The sequence below is a fragment of the Anarhichas minor genome, unplaced genomic scaffold (genome assembly GCF_050575085.1).
Source record: "Anarhichas minor isolate MPS153535 unplaced genomic scaffold, ASM5057508v1 ptg000058l, whole genome shotgun sequence".
In the NCBI taxonomy this organism is placed as follows: domain Eukaryota; kingdom Metazoa; phylum Chordata; class Actinopteri; order Perciformes; family Anarhichadidae; genus Anarhichas; species Anarhichas minor.
Window position 1 is genome coordinate 3,665,212 of NW_027466504.1, and position 20,894 is coordinate 3,686,105.

Here is a 20,894-nt window from a genome sequence, read left to right on the forward strand (position 1 = left end):
TCCAGAGCCCCTCGTTTTCAAACCCAAGCTCCGCCTCTCCAGCAAGCACACCCACCTTGTCCACCAGCGGTAGCAGCACAGTGCGCACAGGCAGCGACAGAGAGAGCACAGGCGTGGGGGCCACACCGTGGAGAGAGAGAGATAGAGAGAGATAGAGAGAGACGCACGACGGAGCGGCGGCAGCAACGGAGCGGCACCCGCGGTGCTGTGAGAGAGGCGGTTGTAGGGGGAAAAACCCCGCATTAACACCTCTCAGGACTGAGGGGTTCATTCTGTCTGCCGGCCCACTTCACGGTCACTTTTTGGGGAGGACGCTACAACTGTGACCGGTGGTGGTGAAAGATGCAGTTCCAGTCCGACTCTGTGCGCCGCGCGGTCCGCCTCCGACGCTGGTGATGCCCGCCGTGCGGGGATCACCGCCCAGCAGCAGCAGCAGAAGCGGTCACGGCAGGAGGAGCAGGAGGAGGTTAGGGTCAGGACAACAGTGCGTCGGGGGGCCGATGGTGATGATGGTAAGGTCGGGACCATGGCTAACGGAACCGGTACTATCATGTTAAAATGCGTCGTGGTGGGAGACGGTGCGGTGGGCAAAACGTGTCTCCTGATGAGCTATGCCAACGACGCCTTTCCAGAAGAGTATGTGCCCACAGTCTTTGATCATTATGCAGGTAGGAATACATAATCTACTGGTTCTATGGGCGTTTAATAATAGCATCACGTCATGTTGATCTGCTTCTAGTCTGTGTGTTTGTGTAGCCTAGTGAAATCAAATCTAATAAGAGTGAGTGAATTCCCCGTTTCCTCTGCCACTCTTCCCCCCAACTGCATTGGCCTGCATCTGTTGCTATAATCAAAACCACTTGTTTGCCTCCTTCATAGCAGAGAGGGGTTGGGGGGACCCCTCCCTCCCTCCCTTTCTGCCCGCCCCCCCCATCCTCTCCCCTTCCCTTCCTCCTCTCACCATGCTCTTTGTCATTTCTTCGCAGTGAGTGTCAACGTCGGTGGAAAGCAGTACTTGCTGGGACTGTATGACACAGCTGGTCAGGTACAGTTGATTTTCTCTTCTCCCCTGGCTTGGTGCCAAACATGTCAAGGACACACACACACACACACACACACACACACACACACTCCCTCTATCTCAGTCTCCCCATGCACTCCTGGGACCAATAACTACCCGACGGGTCCCATATTCAGGCCAGACACTAAGCTGCAACAGGTGACGTTTTTTTTCCCCGCATATGGGTTAACTGCCAGAGTGTGTGTGCCATGGACAGTGATGGCTAGTGACGGGGGGGGGGGGGGGGGGGGGGGGGGGTTCAATAGTTCTATTATGTGGAGAACAGGGCTCCTATGTCCAATAGTGATGTCACAGGTTTGTTAAACAGGGCTGCCCTAATGCATGGGCTTTTTCTTCACAATGTGCCATTCAGCGGGCAACAGTTAAAACTGTACTGAAACACCCCCCCCCCCCCACACACACACACAATAATGTTCCCAGTCAGCAGAAGAGCGAGTCTAAACACACAAAGACAGAGGAAGTCATGTTAACACATAACAGACAGGCTCATTGAGGACACGGTGCGTTATTTGCCACCAGAACCTCCAGACTTAAGTTTTAAGGGCAAAAATGGTCTTTTGGTCTGTGTGATAACGTAAGACCCTTTCCCAATGGACAAGGAAAACCCCCACTAACACCCACTAACATCTGGTTTTTGTCTTCAGTGGTAAAGGTCACAGTCGGCATTCATTCTTGGGACAAATGACTCTGCGGTAGTCACAAATATTAATCGGTTCCAGCTCCGATCGGCAGATGATGATGGAAACATGACAATAATGTAGAAAAACTATACTTTTTTTGCCATTTTCTGGTGCGATGGAATGTGACGCGCTTTGAAGTGAATACATTACAAATTAAATCAACAGGTATTTGGACAGTTATTATAATTTATTATGATTTATTAACGTGCAAAATGTATTATTAATATGCTCTCCTCAAAGCCACCAGACTCCAGTCAGATAACAGTCATTTTAGCTCGCTGAAAATGTCAAAATACACTTAACTTAAACTCGACAGAACAATCTTTGCTGGTTTTCCACTGTTCCAACAATCACCAGAGTTGAGAGTTTGAAAGAGAGACTGAATAAGTATCATCTATATATATATATATATATATATATATATATATATATATATATATATATATATATATATATATATATATATATATATAAATAAATAAAAGAAGAAGTAACCAGCATAGCATTTTCACTGTTTACTAACCCGGCTTCCGGTGAAGTCGATCATGACACACCAGAAAAAGAAAACAAAACAGAAAGGCAGACTTGTCTACTGGCAATAAGAAAGGAATCACCTACTTTTAGCTTTAGTTTTCCCGTGTCTAACATAGAGACGCTTATTTTTGGTGGAAAAGGGGTATTAGATAATTAGTAGGATTAGGATTAATTCATTAGACTAGAGCAAAAATAATGAGTCAAGTTATCAAAACAAATTGGTCGGAAACAAATTTGATAATCCATTAATTGTTGAAAAAGTTTGAAGATTAATTGAAAATGAAAATAATTCTTGGTTGCAGACGTAGATCATTAATACACACGTTTTAGACGGGACATTAGTCCTAGTATTTCATGTCCATAGCAGAAATATTAAAGCTGCCCTGTGGAGTTTCTGACCACTAGAAGCGCTATGGAGCAATGTTTTTACACGCGGGCTCCCGGTTTGTTTGTATCGTGTTCTACGTAAAGGGGCCTGTGTACAACACTGGCAGCAGTCAGACTGGTCTCATCCAGCATTCGTAGCTATACCTATGAAAAATAATGCGCCGTAATTCGTAGATATCCCACAAAATGATTCCGGATGTTATCGACGTAATGATGAACGAGGAAATATAAAGACCACTTAAGCTAACAGGGCGAGTGGGACGGGAGGTGGATTGGTGAAACAAACACAGACCACTGTCCGTTCCCCGTGTGAAACGAGAAGTCAATGACGATTTATTTGTCTCGTAACTTGCGTAATGTAGTTACGCCACTTCTGTGGTTATTCGAACCCAAACGACAATCTTTTCCTCAACCTAACCGAGTAGTTTTGTTGCCTAAACCCAACTCAGTAGTTTCCTGTTAAGACGGAAGTTTATTTTGAAAATACTGTGTGCACGTAGTGGAAATTGACCCGAGTTGCTGGCTTTCGCAGGAAAACGCACAGAAAATAACTTTTTGGTAAGAAATCCCACAGATTGCCGTGTGAGGATATGTCGCAGCACATACGTGCGAGGCCTTCTGGTGAGACACATTGAATAAAAACACAAGAACTACAAGACTCCCTTCAGCTATGCTGTAAGAGTTGTCAACAGCGACCCGAGGCCTTTAACCCTCCGGTCGACTTAAAACTGTGCACATGTCAAATGTGGAATAGTTAACGCTTTCCTCCGGGCCGGATTTAACTGTGTGAATTCAGAACGAGTCACAATCTGCAATCCGATCCGTCCATTGGAAAGAACAAAAACGAGCAGCTTGAAAGGTCAACCGAGTCCTCTCTCATTCACGAACGCTGAATGCACAACTCCATGAATAGCAAATCACAGCCTCCGTCTTCCCCCCCGAACAGCTACCTGTGGCTGCGTTGTATTTCTGGTCTCGGGGAAAACAGATGGTGGAGGTGTTACAACTCGCTTGCAAGAAAGAGGAACACTTATTAACACACAACTTATTGTCTATTCTGTCATGTTTGATACGGTGTGTGTGTGTGTGTGTGTGTGTGTGTTGGAGCAGGGTTTCTGTTTTGCTGATTCAGAGTGTCTCTGAAATGGAGAAGTTCTCCCAGATGTCTGCCATGGCTGCTGCCGGCCACCGAGAGTAGAGTTACTGCTCCTTGCAAACGCCCCCCCCCACCCCCCACACACACAGCCCCGACTCCGTTGACCTCTTTATGTGGAGCACAAGGCCAGCTGGTAATGTTTATAGCTGCAGCATCTGATCAAAGACTCTGAGCCCCAAAGAGAGAGGGGGAGACAGTGAAAGGAAGACAGAAAAGAGGAAGAGAGGGGGGGTGGAATTGCCCAGAAATTGGTTAATTCAGTCCTCTCAGTTTCATTTTCCTTTCTCTTTTTTTTCCAACTTATGACTCTTTCATGTCAAACTCTCCCCCCTCATCATCTCCAGTATCTGGCCTCTGGGCGACACATGTTCAACTGGCTTCACTCCCCCCCCAATAATGATATTCCTGGCACGGCTGGAGGCCCCACAATGCTTCGCTGTTCCACGAGGGCATCGGCAGCATTGCAGACACAAGCCCCTTAACATGTCAGGGCCGCACAATCCCGACTGCCGCTGTGCTCGGTCTGCCATTGTAATGATACCGCTGCCCTGCCCCGCTGTTGTCTGCGCGCTTGCCACGTCGCTCCCTCCAGCCGCCGCCTATTGAACTATTCCATATGGAAGGTCTGCGGAGTCTGTTTCACCGAATGTGACGAGGGAACAGAGGGGAAAGCTTTTACTTATTCATTCAATCATCCTCCTCTTGCTGCTGCTTGCTGCACTCAAGGAAATCTAGCACCGCTGCCCGAGGAGGAATAGGAGGAAACAGGAAGCGGATGCTAAGTGCCGTGGTCCCCATGGAGACGCTTTAGGTAGAGGGACTGAGGAGTAGGGATGGTATTCGAACCCCCGATGCCCCAGTGACCCCCAAGCTGTACTTCACTTTAACCACTTCACGGCACCCACTACCCCCTCCCCCGTTACTGTTTGGTACAGTCCGATGAGTCCTTTTTGACTCAGCAAACCAAAGTGGCCCAGTGACCCCCCAGACATCCCAGTGGGGGTGGGAGGGTGGCAGGTGGGGATGGGGGTGAGGGTTGGACTGGAAATGATTTTACGTTAATGGATTCGTCTGTCAGACAATGTCAGAAAATGCTAGAAAATGTTATCTAGGTGAAATACCGAATTACCAAGAGTAATTCAAACCGGGCAGGGCAACCCACCAGTCTGCCGTGGGGGTCTCCATTAAAGGGGCACTCCAGCAATTTAGTTTTGCACTTCCATAAAGTCGCCACACTCCGAAAACACCGGATCTTACACTTCCCGTGATGCAACCAAAAGTACAATTTCCTGCTTGCCAACTGTACATTTACATTTACGTGTACAACAGAAGCTGTATGTTTGTTATTGGAAACGAACCCTATGAGAAAGAACAAAAAACAACAATGTGTTTCTCCATCTCCAAATAATTTTGAGCTCTGACTGCAATACTGAAAACTTAAAAAAGAGGTTACAAACATTTAATTAGCTTTTAAAAGTGGTGCGGTAATTTCCTTAAACAGCTGGGCAGTGTAGCTTTTATCAAATGTTACTCAAACGGGAGAAAATAATGCATATGTTGGGAACTATTTTCAGCTGCGGATTCACACACATTTTGGTCCTCAAATGAGTGTAATCGATTCAAAATGAAATGCAGTGTGTGTGTGTGTGTGTGTTTGTGGTAACGAAGGGACACTCAGTGCAACAGCGTGGCTCACTGATGCATTTCTCATAGCTTTTGGACAACAATGGAACTCAATGGCACAGAGGAATACGAGCTCTGGATACATGCACAATAATTGTTAGTTGGATAAAGTCATCATTAGTTTTGGTCTCGTCATAAGAAAAGTGTAGTATATTATCAGCCTCATCTGTAAGCAGTTTTGTTTGGCTGATACACGCCCTGATGACATCATCAGGGACTTCAGAGTCACAGAAGACATTATCCAGCTGTTTCCACATGCTGAGCACAATAGTTGGAGTAGTATTTCCCATTGTGAGTAAACGAACCCTTTTTGTGTGAAATCGATGGCATTCCCCTTTAAATATTTTTCAAAATTTTAATTAAGTGATTTCTTTTGTCTTAACTAATCAATAAATTATTTCAGCACCACCGTCTTTAAAAATATTCTTTCATATCATATTTCCCACCTAAAGTAGTATATTAAGTAACATTTTAGGGGAAATGAGTTACATGAAAAGAGATTCATAATTCCCTCAAATGATTCATAAAGAGGGCTTAATTTATGTCGTGCCGTGCACAGTTTGTGTGCCACTGCCATTAAGTGCCATTAAATGCAACATTAAACTGTCGGATGTTTGAAAGGAGCGTGGCAGGATGTGTTCCCACCGCACAGGCATGAATAGACAGAGTGCATCAGCGCTCAAGCTGTGATTAATGATCATTAATCACCATTCAAATCAACAGTAAAATTAAAACGAGCATAAATAGCTTTTTTTTAATCCCTGAGGTTAAATCCAGCTCCGCGAAATGTGCAGATTTGCAGATCAGAGGCGAACTTTGTGAATAGCAGCGTCTTGTGTCTGGGCTTGCGTTCGCACCCGGTGGCCATGTGGGAGCAGGCGTCTCCGACTCTGGTTTACGGAGCCCCGAGGAGACGATAGGCGTAGGAAAAGGAGAAAGAGAAGAGAGAGAGCGGTGGGAGGAGGGAATGACTCACTGATATCATTGCACCCAGGTGTCACTGAGTCAACAGAGCGCAGTCACACGGTGGCCTGAATGAAGACGCAGCCCTGGTGGAAATGGATGGAGAGAAGTTAGCGTTTAATAGAGGAGCCCCTCTTGTATTCTTTCTTTCATTCCTTCCTTTCCTCCCATCATATCTGTTGCACCACCTTGGAAAGACTGCCGTGCAATGTCTCACTGATGCACTCATAAACCGTACTAATGTAACTAACATGTCAGACATATACATCTGTTGGAAACTTTCACAGCCGCCTGAGTGTAAACATTTCTGGACCGAGCGCTGATCAAACACGAGATTGAGCGCCCGGAGCTACGTGGGAGTACACAGTCCTGGCTGTGTCTCCTTATACACTCTTGAGTGGCTAGTGGGCACACTGTCTTTGGTAGTGTGTCGGGGGTGTGCTGAGAAATGTGCGGAGATGGGTCTCAGAGAAGCTCCGGGCCCGTTTACAGTAAACTGCTGAGTGGCTTACATCTGTGTTCCTTTATGTCTGCGGCTCACCGGGGGATCGGAGGGTTCACTTGTGCAATCAAAGGTCACACATGCGCGCGCGCGCGCGCACACACACACACACACACACACACACACACACACACACACACACATACACACACACAGAGACCTGATCCCATGTGATGGATATAGTGTATCTTTGGGGGCAGATGAAGGCACATAATGTATGAATGCAAAAACATACGTGCTGTTACATTTTCTCCCCAAGAGGGTAAAAGGCACTGCATAACATTAGTGTCTAGGTTTGTCTCAATATAAATGTATTGACTGTTACAGATTTTGCTCTACCGTTTATACCAACGTACAACCCCTTCGATATTTCCGGTTATATTAGACCATTGTAGGAAATATTTTAAAGTCTTTACAGCTTGTTGTATCTTTCAGGTATTTCATTAGCGTGATTAGCACCAAACATACTCCTATCTAGTTATTTCATCTCGAAAAATTCTAAAATGATCGTCAAAGTTCTTTCTTGACCTCGGAAGTGGTTGTTTGACTAAAAATGTGATTAGACAGAAAGAGAGTACAGCCATGCTCGCAGCTCTGTGAGGCCGTACGTAGGCAAAGCACTGCTTTGAGCTAAGTGCTAATGTTAGCACGCTAACATGCTCGCAATAGCATTGCTAACACGCAGATGGTCAACGCGTATGTTCAAAATCTCAGTGTAGCATGTGAGCGTGCTAACATTTGCTAATTAGCGCAATGTAGGCTACAGCTGAGGCTGTAGGGAACGCCATTAGTTTTGCAGGTATTAGATCATAAAGCAAAGTATCGGACAAATTAAAATGTTGACCTGATGATGGCGCTAGTGGAAAAATTAACGGGATCACCAAAGTTATAACAATTCCCAAAGGGGAACAATAATGATTATAAATGTCGTGGCAATATATCCAATAGTTGTCGAGACATTACGATAAAGATCAAAAATGTTTTAGCCACGCTGCTAGCATTGGCAAAAATGTTTCAATTTTATTTTCAGATAATAAACTATATCAGGATAAACATTAATATTACACATACAACTGGTTTGTATTTTATTGAGGGGTAGGCAATTTTGATAAAAACATCTATCAGGGTGTATGTAAAAATATATCAGAATGTCAATATATATATTAAAATATATATAAAGTACATTTTCTGGAAAAATCAATTTTCTATTGCGTAATTGTTAATGGATATGATGACAAGATAAGAATGTCTGTTTTGGTCTAACCCAGTGAATAAATGCCTTCAACACATTAATACAAAAATCATGTAAAAATCCAATATTTCCACAAAGCGGTCCTGCTCATTTATCAGTGCAACACAGCCACCATATTAAAAGGGATAGACACCACACGCTGCCCGTGTCTCAGTGAATTTAGTACAAATCTAGGTCTTTATGTTGTTCTTTCACCATATTTCAAAGTCAGACATGGTGTTTGCGAATCATCCTTATCCTTTGCCTCAGCCTGCACGGAGCACCAGATGGTTTGCATTCATAACTGATTCACCACATAAGGGAATTCAGATAGTGTCAGGTAAGCTGTCGGTCACACTTAAGCTACTCAAATGACTCTGACTGTCAAAACACTGAATCATCTCATGTGACGATTTCCAACCTGCTGGCACTCGAAGAAGTTCAAAAGGATGATTTAAAATTCCTGCATGTGCCGAGCTGTGAAACACTCTACTCATTTGGAAGTAAGAGGATGAGCAACTCATACATTTTTGACTCGCATCCACTTGACCCACTCCAGTGGAGTGCAGTCATTTCCAGTACAAGCACGGGCGTGAAGATTTGTACGCCGTTTTCATCATCTACTCCGATCAAATATAAAGTCGGTATATCCTGAATTCATTACACGGGCAACAAAAGATGACACACTCCGCCTGGCTGTTCTACTGCTGTTTGGAGAATCCTGAGCTCCTTTGCATAACCATTCCCCTCAATGCGTTTGTGTGAGAAAGACTTGTTTCTGGGGTTGATCGTCTTGGACTGTTTAGCGTGTGTTTGGCAGAGAATGGGACTCGCTGAAGGCATCGGAATGAAAGGCTGTCATTCCAGCGCTTTGTCGCCCTGTTACAACCGTCTCTGGCAAAGTGGGATCCAATTTGCTTTGATTTCAGGGATGTGGGCAACAAAGTTTCCCAGACAAGAGAGAGAGAGAGATTGATTCACTTGGTCCTATTTGGTCTGGTTGAGTCATATTGAATTACTGGAGATCCATTGATCGCCCTCGTCTTCAAGCTAGCAGGCAGACAAGCATCCAGATTTGTGCCATTAGAAGAAGAAGTCGGAAGGGTCGTGAATATTCATGTGTGTGCAAGTCGGACACTCTGTCAAGAGGGTTTATCTTCGGTGAGGACAAGAGGGCGCTTGATCCGACGCACAAAGGGCAGTGTGTGAATCAGCCGTTCGCGCCGCACAAATATGGGAGATGGCAGTGTGTCTGGTTTTCGGTGTCCTGTGACGATGCCTTGTGCAAAAGGACAGAAAGTAATCCGTTAGCATTTCTGTCAGCTCTCGCATGAAGATCATCCTCTTCACAGTCTTTCCTCTTCATAGCGCAATTCCAAAGTGCGGTTCTTCAGGCGTATCCTTCCTGTCATAATATTCCACATCATTCCTATAAAACAGCCAAGGAGATAGCTGAGCACATGAGTAAACGTCTGTCTGTGTTCAGAGCTCCTTTTTCACATGCTTTAATAATTCATGAGCAGTAATTTTCAGATGTTGAGAAACGGAAATGAATCACGTCTGCTCACCTATCCGTCCTCCCCTGACCCCGAATGGTAACTATTCCTGTCCTGTCCTCTTCCAGGAGGACTACGACCGCCTGAGGCCGCTGTCCTACCCGATGACCGATGTCTTCCTTATCTGCTTCTCGGTGGTAAACCCTGCCAGTTTCCAGAACGTGCGCGAGGAATGGGTGCCTGAGTTGCAGGAGTATGCACCCAGTGTCCCCTACTTGCTCATTGGCACCCAGGTGAGTTCGGAATACACCATTACTTCACGCTCAGCCTCAAATTACTGCTTATATGTGATTTTGTACTCGTATATTTTCTTGGATACAATATCACATCTCTACCTACCCTGTATAAAAATGATATGACAAACTGTCAAGTTTTAGGACTTTGGCTTTTTGCTGTTGTTACTGTTGAGGATCAGACAAGCTCACTGTCAGCTACAATGTGAATTTAACCTCAAGAGGCCCCTGAGGCCCTCAGAGCAATTTATGAAATTCAGAGACAAATATGCACCATGGTTGTGTTGCCAAATCCTGAAGGAGGTTTGCATAATGCACAGAAGACATGGAGAATCACAAAACCTCACAAGAGAAGTTCTGACTGTATAGCCTGTCAGATCTTCTAATTGTTTTTAGATTTTTTCAAGCAAAAATGCCAAACTACTGCTGTTACTAGCTTTTCAAATGGGAGGATGTGGTGCTTTTCTTCGTCATGTATTGTTGGGTTTTGGACTGTTGGGCAGACAAAACAAGACATTTAAAAATGTCACCTTGTAATGTAATTGGCCTTTCTCACTGTTTTCACAAAATACAGAGACAGATTGAGCCAACAATCACACCACCATACATTACACATTACAATTACACATAATTACAATGTTGTAGTGTTACAATTTAAACCTGAGCCATGGCAAAGAAGAGTTAGTTTATTCAGGCAAGCCAGTAGAGACCTGGCTGGGGTCCTCAGGCTGAGCTGGCTCATACAGGTTTGAAAGGTATGTGGCTTGGTACAAGAGTCCTCATTGCCTCAAAGGTAATCATTAAATCACAAATGTTTAAACCAGCAATTTAATTATGCAAAGCTACAAAAGCAGGGCTTATGTCTTGTGATCTTCAATCAAAGCATCACTCAACTCATGAACATGTTAAGAGAGGACACCAATCCTAAAAAATGTATTATTTCTTAAGCCTTAAAACCCACTGCCAATACCATATGTCCAAAAAATGAGCGCTCACTTGTGGGTGGTTTTTGGTCTCTGTTCCCTGGCAACCAAATGCCAGTGCAGCCAAGGCCCAGCGGTGGTGAGGAGGATGGAGTGGGTGTCTGATTTATCGTGTGTCAGCTGATGTTTACTGCCCTTTTATCAGTTCCCGTAATAACTAGCTCGCTGCTTTTCGGCTGGATGCTGATATGCACGCACGAACAGTGAGCCACGCTGCCACAAATCACACCAGTAGAGAAAAGGGTTGATGAAGGTCGCTTGCAGTGAGATTGTGCAGGTGGATGCATTCATCATTAGCTGGTTATTACTGAGATAGGGATGAGTTGTGTGTGCTGAGCATTGCAATGAATAAAAGAAGAGTGATGAACCTTGTGGTTTGCTGTGAAATCGCCTTTGCACAAGAGCAGGAAGTGTGGGCCAACATGGCTTTGTTTCAAAATGAAAAAACACACTGTCAGTTATACAGTTCAGCTCTCGTGGCTATGCTTAGTGTGGAGAAAAGTGCTGTAATGCCTGATTTGATGTTGTGAAATCAGGCGTCGATGAGAAACTATTAACAAAGTATTCAACTGATATCCATATTATAAACAGACAGCATCCTCGGGTTATGAAAAGTAAAGCCAATGCGGAAGAGCAGAAAACTTGCATTCTTTCCAAAGGCCAGCAGGGGGCGACTCCTCTGGTTGCAAATAAAAGTCAGATTGTAGAAATTAATGAGAAAATGACAATACTTCTAGTTTCTGGTCCTCTTCAATACAGCATGACACTATTTAGTATTATGGTCCCATTGAGAGGAAAATAGACAAAGCAGGCTTTGCTTCAGGGCGGGGCTATCTTGTTATTTACAGGTATTTTCGTTTTCAGTTCATTAAAAGATAATTGTAACGTTTTGGTCACCTTAAAATGTCTTATTCAGCATTCGGTTGTATTTAGTTCCACCCTCTTGTGTCACTTCTGGTTGCCAAAAAACAAGATGGCGACCGGCAAAATGCTGAACTCAAGGCTTCAAAACGGCAGTCTACAAATGGGGGACGTCATGGTGACTACGTCCACTTCTCATGTCTGAGAAATGTCCCGTTATCTCTTTCAGATTGACCTTCGTGATGACCCCAAGACCATTGCCAAACTGAATGACATGAAGGAGAAACCCATACCCACTGAGCAAGGACAGAAACTAGCGAAAGAGGTTTGTATGTTTGTCCTATACCGAAAAAGACAAGTAATAAGTAGCTGGCAAAAGAGACTAGAATCTTACATTTTCACTTTCAGTGCTGTAGGAGTCAGCTGTCAGGTCCAGTTAGGTTCCTGTGTGATGATTTGACCCATGAATGTCTCTGTAGGAATGCTATTTCCTCAGTGAAATGCCTGTAATCAGACCTCATGTGCCTCGAAGTGAATCGAGGAATACATTCTGGGTCAACGTGAACGTCCAGAGGAGAGCCAGGCTGTAGGACGTAGACACCAAATGTGGTCTGTGATTAATCGCTCCCGTCAGGCAGAAACAGAGAATGAAAGTCAAACGTTCAAAAATGACAATCTAGACTCATATAAAGTCGATATTTTTGGCAACATAAAATGGGATTGCAGCATTTGACCTTTGACGTTACCATTACCTACTACTCTATGTTGTAGTTGTAGATGACCTATTCAAATCCATGTCAAGACTAGAAATGCTTTAGAAACAATGCTCCAAATGGATAGAACAGTTTTTATACATTTCTTAGATTCGACAGATCATGAATAGTGACTATCCCCAGTTTTAGCCTCTCGTGTAAAAAGCATCAACTTTTATGAAACATGAATTCCCGGTAATCTTTAAAAAAGGTTGTTTCTGAACAAGGTTGTCTAACAACACTTACTGATGGTATTTTCAGACCGCTCAAACACAGTTCCAACAATTTGGATAAAAGAATAGATTCGCTGCAGAATAAAAATGATTTTTGTAAGGGATAGCTCGAGCCAGTTAGCTTAACTTAGCGTAGCATAAAGGCTCGTAAACAGGGGAAACAACTATCCTGGCAAAGTCATTGCTCCTGGCCAAGAAATAGTCCCCCTGTTTCCACTCTTTATGCAGGGAGACTGATAATTATTGTTGTATTAGGAGTTTATCCATTCACTCCAGACTTGAGCCATAATGGAACATATCAATACAGAAATGCTACACGGTTGTGACAAACATGAGATCGTGTAAAATTGCCATCACGCTGATGTATGCATGTCTGAGAGGGGCTTTAGGCATACATAATGTCATTTCTTTTTAGGTACAACATTAACAATGGCTAGGCTGCTAAATAGAATACAAATTAACACATATATACACGTATATCGTTTGTTTAATTCGTGTCAAGTGTAAAAATGTTTGTTCCCTATTTTACAGGGGGTTATGTGAAATAGTCTGGTGTATATAACCCCAACAAATCAATGTTTTTACACTTAAACAAACAAGATATAACACGTTAATGAGTGGGCTTCACAGGTGCTGTTAGAAGGATTCTGTTAACTACAGAACCAGGCTAGCTGTTTCCCCCTATTTCCAGTCTTTATGCTAAGCTAAGCTAACCAGCTGCCAGCTTTAGCTTCCTATTTACTGTACAAAGATGAGATGTTGTCATACAACTCTGGGCAGGAAAGACAATGTGTACTTTTACATTTATCTATAATAACTGCTGGTTGACCAGGTTATTGTACTGGAATTTCTGGACTGATGGTCCGTCCTTTCTTTTCTACTCATCAGATCGGCGCATGTTGCTATGTGGAATGTTCAGCTTTGACGCAGAAGGGCCTGAAGACGGTGTTTGACGAGGCCATCATCGCAATCCTGACTCCCAAGAAAAAGAAGGGAGCTCTGAAGAGAAGACTGGGACCTCGCTGCATCAACTGCTGTCTGATCACGTGATACATAAACCCGGAGATCATTCGGCAACCAACCATAAACCAAACCTTGACTGGAGGCAAAAGGCAGACAAGAGAAAAAATGCACAGACAGCGGAGTGAGACTAAAGACTGAAAAGGACAAAACAAGAGCTACTTTTAAGCTGCAAGGCTCTTAAAAGGCCATAACTCTCTTCTGCTGTCCAACACAGGTTGAGGATGCAGTTTACAACCAAAGGAGCACAAAACCCAAGTCAGTCTCTTCTTCTAAAAGACTTTTTGCCTCTAAAGTACCTTCTTTTATAACCATTTTTAATCATTTTATTTTCCTGTACAAAATTGATGTAAGCTGTCATGCAGAAAAAAAACACAAAATGACATTTCAGTTTTAAGAAAAATGCTACATTTTTAGTTCATATTATGTGTTTTGGTTTTGAGAGCTAGATTATTGATTTGTGCATTTGTCTATATAAGAGCAGATCGGAGAAAGTCTGCAGCTGATAAATAATGAGAGGCTTACTTAAGTGACACTGTGACAATAGCCAGGATACATTTCTGGCCATAGAGCGCTGCAGGGATAACATATTTTTGTTAGCTAACAAAATGCTAACAGGATTCTTCCATTGGATTTTGGATTATTGCAAAAGATAAGCTCTGTGGCAAACAAAAGTTTATAACAAAGCTAAAGGCGGACAGGTGGTTGACTTGAAGTTTCATTCAGCCACTTGTTAGCGACCGGCTTTTATAAGAAACGTAAACGCTTTAGTGGGATATTTACTGATGTATTGTAGATCGCAGAACAAAACGTTAACCACAGACCTTATTCCAAGGATCTAACCAAAGATCCATTCAAAAAAACCATTGACTTCGAGACAAGGGAACCGGAAGTACGAAAATGCCGACTCATTACCGGGTTTTAGGACTCATTCCTGCAGCGCTCTATAAGGGCCCAGTTCCCCCCGGCAATTTTAAGATTTGTGCTACCGAGAGTCTGTCGGCCCACAAAGTCTGTTTCCAGTTATTTGCCAATTGAGGACTTGCAAATGAAACCACACAAGGCTTATTGCATTGTGTGGGGGATAACACAAGTCGACAGTGAGTGTAATGGTGTTCAGAGAACACATTTTGGACCTAGAACTGTATGATTTTAAAGTTTTAGAGTCTTGTTTTTGCTTTATGAAAACCCTAATTTATAGTGTGGCATGCAAAAACATGCTGTAAGTTAGGGGCTGAGGTCTTCATCAGGAAGAGGTCTATTATCCATTTTCAAAATATTAATTATCCAGAGTATATCATTCTATATCTCTAAATCTAGTATGTGCAAATATTATTTTGTCAGCCGATTACTTTTTTTGTTTTAATTGTTGCTACCCTGCAATAATGCGTTCTCCTTTTATCACCTTCAAGAAGGTTTAGAAGTAGAGGAATCTCATTTTAGAAATGAAACTCCGATTCAAATTCAACGTCCAAAGAATCAAATGCACACTTTCATCAAAAAGTGTAATGCACAACATGAAGCAGTCGGCGCCGCGCCATTTACCGACACAACAAAGCACATTCCTCTGCTTTTAAACACAGTCCCTCTCCCAGAAAAGGCTGATTGAAGCACAGAAGATACACACTGTTCCATCAGGCACAAGTATTAGCACAGCACACTATCTTACCACGCACAATCATTGTCTCTAAAACACTTACAGGTATCAGCTTTTCAGGAAATACAGAAAAGAAACGGATTCAAACAGTTTTGAAAGGGTACAAGAAGGGGTTGCAGCAGCTGTTCGTACGTACAAACTTTACCTAGTTTTAATGAAAGTGATTTACACATCACCTAATCAATACAGGGGCACCACACAAACTAGTTCTTACTTTGAGATAAGTTGCTAATAACCATTTACACCCAGTAACTGTCAGGCGTAGCCGTTGCGTAACGTTAGCTTGCAAAGATGTTACCACTTTCGAACGACGAGTAAAAGAGGTAAAAATGGAGCATGGTCGAAACAACTAACCTGCCACTTTCAAACTGTTCAATAATTATATTAAGTGTCCATTAAAAAGTCTATTTGACCATAACAACCCAATATACCTTGAATTACAACACATTATGCCAACAACGTTAGACCAAATTACTAGCTAACGTGAAATAACTTTGGCTAGGTTAGCATAATCTGATGTTTCCCACTCATTCTGGATTATATGAATACTACTAATTCTGATGTTTCTCTCTCTTTTGGCATCAATTATGTCAATTATGTCACTATGCCACCTAAAACTATTATGTTTTGGCAGTTATTTTACAGCTGATACTACAATGACTTTGCAAATTCCCCCCCACCTGTGGATAATGAAAACAAAGTATATGTCGACTTGTCCGTCTAAGATATTTCGTAAGTTTTAATGATGCAACCTAATCATGAATTTCAAACTAGCTTTACTGAGAACGTTTAAAGGACTTTATACACAAACGGAAGAGATGGATATACGAATAACTGGTGCAACGTTGTCTGTTGAAGTCCATCCTTCAAATAATAATTACCAAATACAAAGTTATCAGTTATAAGGTAGATAGATAGTTGAAACAGAATTCATTGATCCTTGTCATAAGCTCACAATCTACACCATTTCAAATATAAATTGAGGTAATATCTGAAGTGAAACAGGATTTAGAGAACAGCTTAAATATCCACGAGCTCCCAAAACAACTGTATGCAACAAAGGTTTCAAGCCTACATGTCTATAATAATTGAGGTCGTGACCGAACTTTTCTTGCAAGCTCTTCTTATTATTATGCATTAGTTTTGGGCTTTTTCTAACTTTTTTTTTTGTTTGTTGAAAAAGATATTAATCAAAGGTGCCAACTCTTGCTAAATGACTTGCGTTAATTTTGTGTTATGAGTCAGAATATGCTGATTGATTAAAGCTTTAATGTAAATGGTGCTCCTCCTCTCTATCCCCGCCTGCGTTGTTACAACTGTCTTTTTGAGCAGCAGAGTGTACTGCGGGGGTGAACAGCCTTCTCACTCGGACAGTGTTCGCTTGCTTATGTTGTGTGAAGGTCCCCCCCCCCCCCCCCCTCAGGATCCAGGACCTAAGTGCCGCAGCCACCAATGCATTCTCCCGTTGATGCTTCTCTCTTCTAAATAAATGTGTTTGCTGTGTTAACAAGCCGGCTTTGAAAGGTTTAACTTGGACGGCGTCAAATGTGCTGTGTGGAACGCATTTGTGAGATTAACTTCTGCAGTGTTTATTCCTGGAACTAAGTGCATTCATACTCATTATGGGTCAGACATCAGTGGATGGACTTGATAAGCAGGTCAACTCTGAGGCGAATGAACACACACAAATGCTTTATGTTCATCTATGTATGCTTTGTTCAGAAAGGTTCCTGTTTCTTGTCAACCTCTTGAAGTTGGTGACGTTTCATCAATGTACTCTTGATGCCACTGCTCAGTCTATAAAAGGGTGAGTTGTGTTGATCTCTGCAGCGCGAGCGCCACTTGCTGGCTACTTTTAGAATGTCCGTCACATTTCTGCTTTTTACTCAGATATTACAGGGCACTTTAACGTGCACTTTGCTCAAGGTTAGTTATGACTCCATACCGGAGAAGTAAAAGAATAACACAAGACACATTCAATTATCTAACTTGCATTAGGGATGGAGAATGCCATGAAATCTGGTTTTGATCCAATCGCAAGTAATACCAGGGCGAGAATTACCCATACCAATACTTTTATTACTACAGGCAGTTAATGTACAATTGTGTATAGAGGAGCTGCGTGGCTTAATTCATAAGGTCAAAAAAATCATTAATAAGCGGCTTCTAAATTTTCAGTACCACTGAACAATTTTGACAAACATTAAGTTGTTTTTATTTTACTATTCGTATGAATGTTACGTAATTAGATGCATATTAAAATACATGATTATGTTGTTGTAAAATGTATACAAGAAGACAATAACAAAGCAAATTCTGGAAGAAAAATGAATTTGAATCAAGAAAACCAAAGAAAGGTAAAATAAATAAATAATAAAAAAGGTATCCGCTAAAGTAAGACCACAACCATCCCCAAAAGGAGACACAAAACAAAACTGGCATACACAGAGTGGACATTACCGTCTGTTGAATTGCCTGACGGAGTACGCATTCAGTAAAGAAATGAGTGGAAGAAAGCTGAATGCTAAAAAAAGTTGTTTGTTTATTTGGATCACATTCTGATGTTGTACAATCAGGAAGATGTGTCCTCCCACGCAGCCCATGATTCTAGGCATGAAGAGCTAAGAACGCCCCGTGCATTTGGAACCTGTTTTCTTGCTTATTTGACATAGAAAGCTGATGGATGAGGCATCGGATCCCACATTTCCTATTGAACTGAATCCAATTTTGGAATGCTTTGACTTACAGAGGATAAACAATGTGAGTTACTTGTTCATGTCATGCAAGTGCTGGAATAGTGTAAGACGTGCAAACGATATTGTTCAGTTACTGTGGCCAGCCCTTGTAATGGTAATTTTTTTACGTAGTATATATTTCTACTCAGTATATTTTATTCATGCATAAGTAATTTTGCTCTGAACTTTGTTGAACTTCACCGTGTCTCTGTTGTGCAAAAGAAGAGTTCTCTCTTGCCTGTTCACATAGATAACTAACTGTGTTGTATGAGAATGTTCCAGGGCAAGGCCTTTGGGCCGCTTGTTTTGGTTGCTGGCCGTTTGTTTTTCATTGTTGTTCCTGTCAGTCTGAGACCGAAATGTCTGTAACATTGGCCATCGGCCCCCACCTTTGCTCATTCTGTATAAAGAAAGCTTGTTCGCTTTTTTCTTGGTCTTCCTCACGGAGACTGTACGCATTCTGTTGTGATGATTGAACCTTCTCTGCGTAGAGAATAAATATTTAAAAGACAACCTGGTTTTCGGTATTGGTTATTTCAGCATTAAAAGACTATAGGAAGGTATAGGAATATTTTCCACTACACCCTACTGTAAGTACACTTACTGGACCTCTTCACATATGGCAGAGCCACTATCAGAACAGTATCGGGATATCATCAAAGTAGGGGGGCAGCAATGTGTTTCCTAAAGTGAAATAAAAGGGACAGTGTGTAGGCTTTGATGGCATCTAGCGGTGTAGTTGCAGATTGCAACCATAGGCTGTATATAAGAAGTGGACGTCACCCATTAGTTTGTAGGCTGCCGTTTTGAAGCCTTGAGTTTAGCGATTTCGCTGCCGCCATCTTGGATTACGGTTATCGCTATGTTATTTTTTTGCAACCGATAAACGGAAGTTACCATATTTGGAATGTGGAGGAATGATGTAGAGATGACGTATACGGCTCTGATAGCGGCAGCGACCTGTCAATCACAGTAAGCCCCGCCCTAAAGCATACTCTGCTTAATGGTCTATTTGACACTAAATGTGATCATAATTTACAAAATGAACATCATGCTGTATTGAAGAATACTTTAAACTGGAAATTGAGACCATAAACTCATGTTCACAATGTTTACTGAGGTAAGAAATCAAGTGAGAAGTAGAGTCATTTTCTCACAGACTTCCACACAATCAGACTTCTTTTTGCAACCAGAGGAGTCGCCCCCTGCTGGTCAGTAGAGAGAATGCAAGTTTTAAGACACTTTCACATTGGCTTCATACGGCAGAATCGGAAGCGGCAACCTCTGGTGCTGAGAAACTTCCAACGCGGAAGTGCCAAAACTTGCAATTCCTCGAAATGGCCTCTTGAGACGGGCTCCAACAGCAAGTCAATCCCCATTGACCTCTATATTAAAATGGTCAACTTTAAAGCAGGAATAAACACGTTTACAGCCTTAAACTAAAACTGTTTTTGGATCTCTATAGCTAATATCCCCGTTCATGACATCTACATGGGGATCCTTCAACCTCCGCCTTCAGATTCTGGTCGACAGCTGAGGTCAAACATCCACCTTCAGCCTCTGCCAGCAACCTGCAGGTGCCGCCTCCGCCTGCAGATTCTGGCCGACAGCTGAGGTCAAACGTCCACCTACAGCCTCTGCCAGCAACCTCCACCTTCAACCTCCGCCTTCAGATTCTGGCCGACAGCTGAGGTCAAACATCCACCTACAGCCTCTGCCAGCAACCTCCACCTTCAACCTCCGCCTGCAGATTCTGGCCGACAGCTGAGGTCAAACATCCACCTACAGCCTCTGCCAGCAACCTCAACCTTCAACCTCCGCCTGCAGATTCTGGCCGAAAGCTGAGGTCAAACTTCCACCTACAGCCTCTGCCAGCAACCTCCACCTTCGACCTCCGCCTTCAGATTCTAACCGACAGCTGAGGTCAAACCTCCACCTTCAACCTCCGCTTGCAGATTCTGGCTGACAGCTGAGGTCAAACATCCACCTTCAGCCTCTGCCAGCAACCTGCAGGTGCCACCTCCGCCTGCAGATTCTGGCCGACACCTGAGGTCAAACATCCACCTTCAGCCTCTGCCAGCAACCTGCAGGTGCCACCTCCGCCTGCAGATTCTGGCCGACAGCTAAGGTCAAACATCCACCTACAGCCTCTGCCAGCAACCTCCACCTTCAACCTCCGCTTGCAGATTCTGGCTGACAGCTGAGGTCAAACATCCACCTACAGCTGCCTCCGCCTTCAGATTCTGGCCGACACCTGAGGTCAAACATCCACCTTCAGCCTCTGCCAGCAACCTGCAGGTGCCGCCTCCGCCTGCAGATTCTGGCCAACAGCTGAGGTCAAACCTCCACCTTCAGCCTCTGCTAGCAACCTGAAGGTGCCGCTTCCGCTTGCAGATTCTGTCCGACAGCTGAGGTCAAACCTCCACCTTCAGCCTCTGCCAGCAACCTGCACGTGCCGCCTCCGCCGCTGTAGGTGGATGTTTGACCTCAGCTGTCGGCCAGAATCTGAAGGCGGAGGCAGCACATGCAGTTTGCTGGCGGAGGCTGTAGGTGGAGGTTTGACTGCCCCTCACCCTGCTGACTGTCTTGTGCCTCTAAGGCAGGGTTCTTCAATGTTTTTCAGGCCAAGGACCCCCAAACTGATAGA

General features: G+C 43.3%; 1 protein-coding gene across 1 annotated transcript; it reads left to right on the forward strand.

Annotated features, from left to right (window-relative positions):
* LOC142932954 (rho-related GTP-binding protein RhoQ) lies at positions 1-18,760 on the forward strand. Its single transcript, XM_076077068.1, has 5 exons — positions 1-668; positions 987-1,045; positions 9,842-10,006; positions 12,080-12,175; positions 13,724-18,760. The coding sequence occupies exons 1-5, from the start codon at positions 527-529 to the stop codon at positions 13,883-13,885; spliced, it is 624 nt and encodes a 207-aa protein (XP_075933183.1). The 5' UTR covers positions 1-526; the 3' UTR covers positions 13,886-18,760.
* The last annotated feature ends 2,134 nt before the right edge of the window (positions 18,761-20,894 follow it).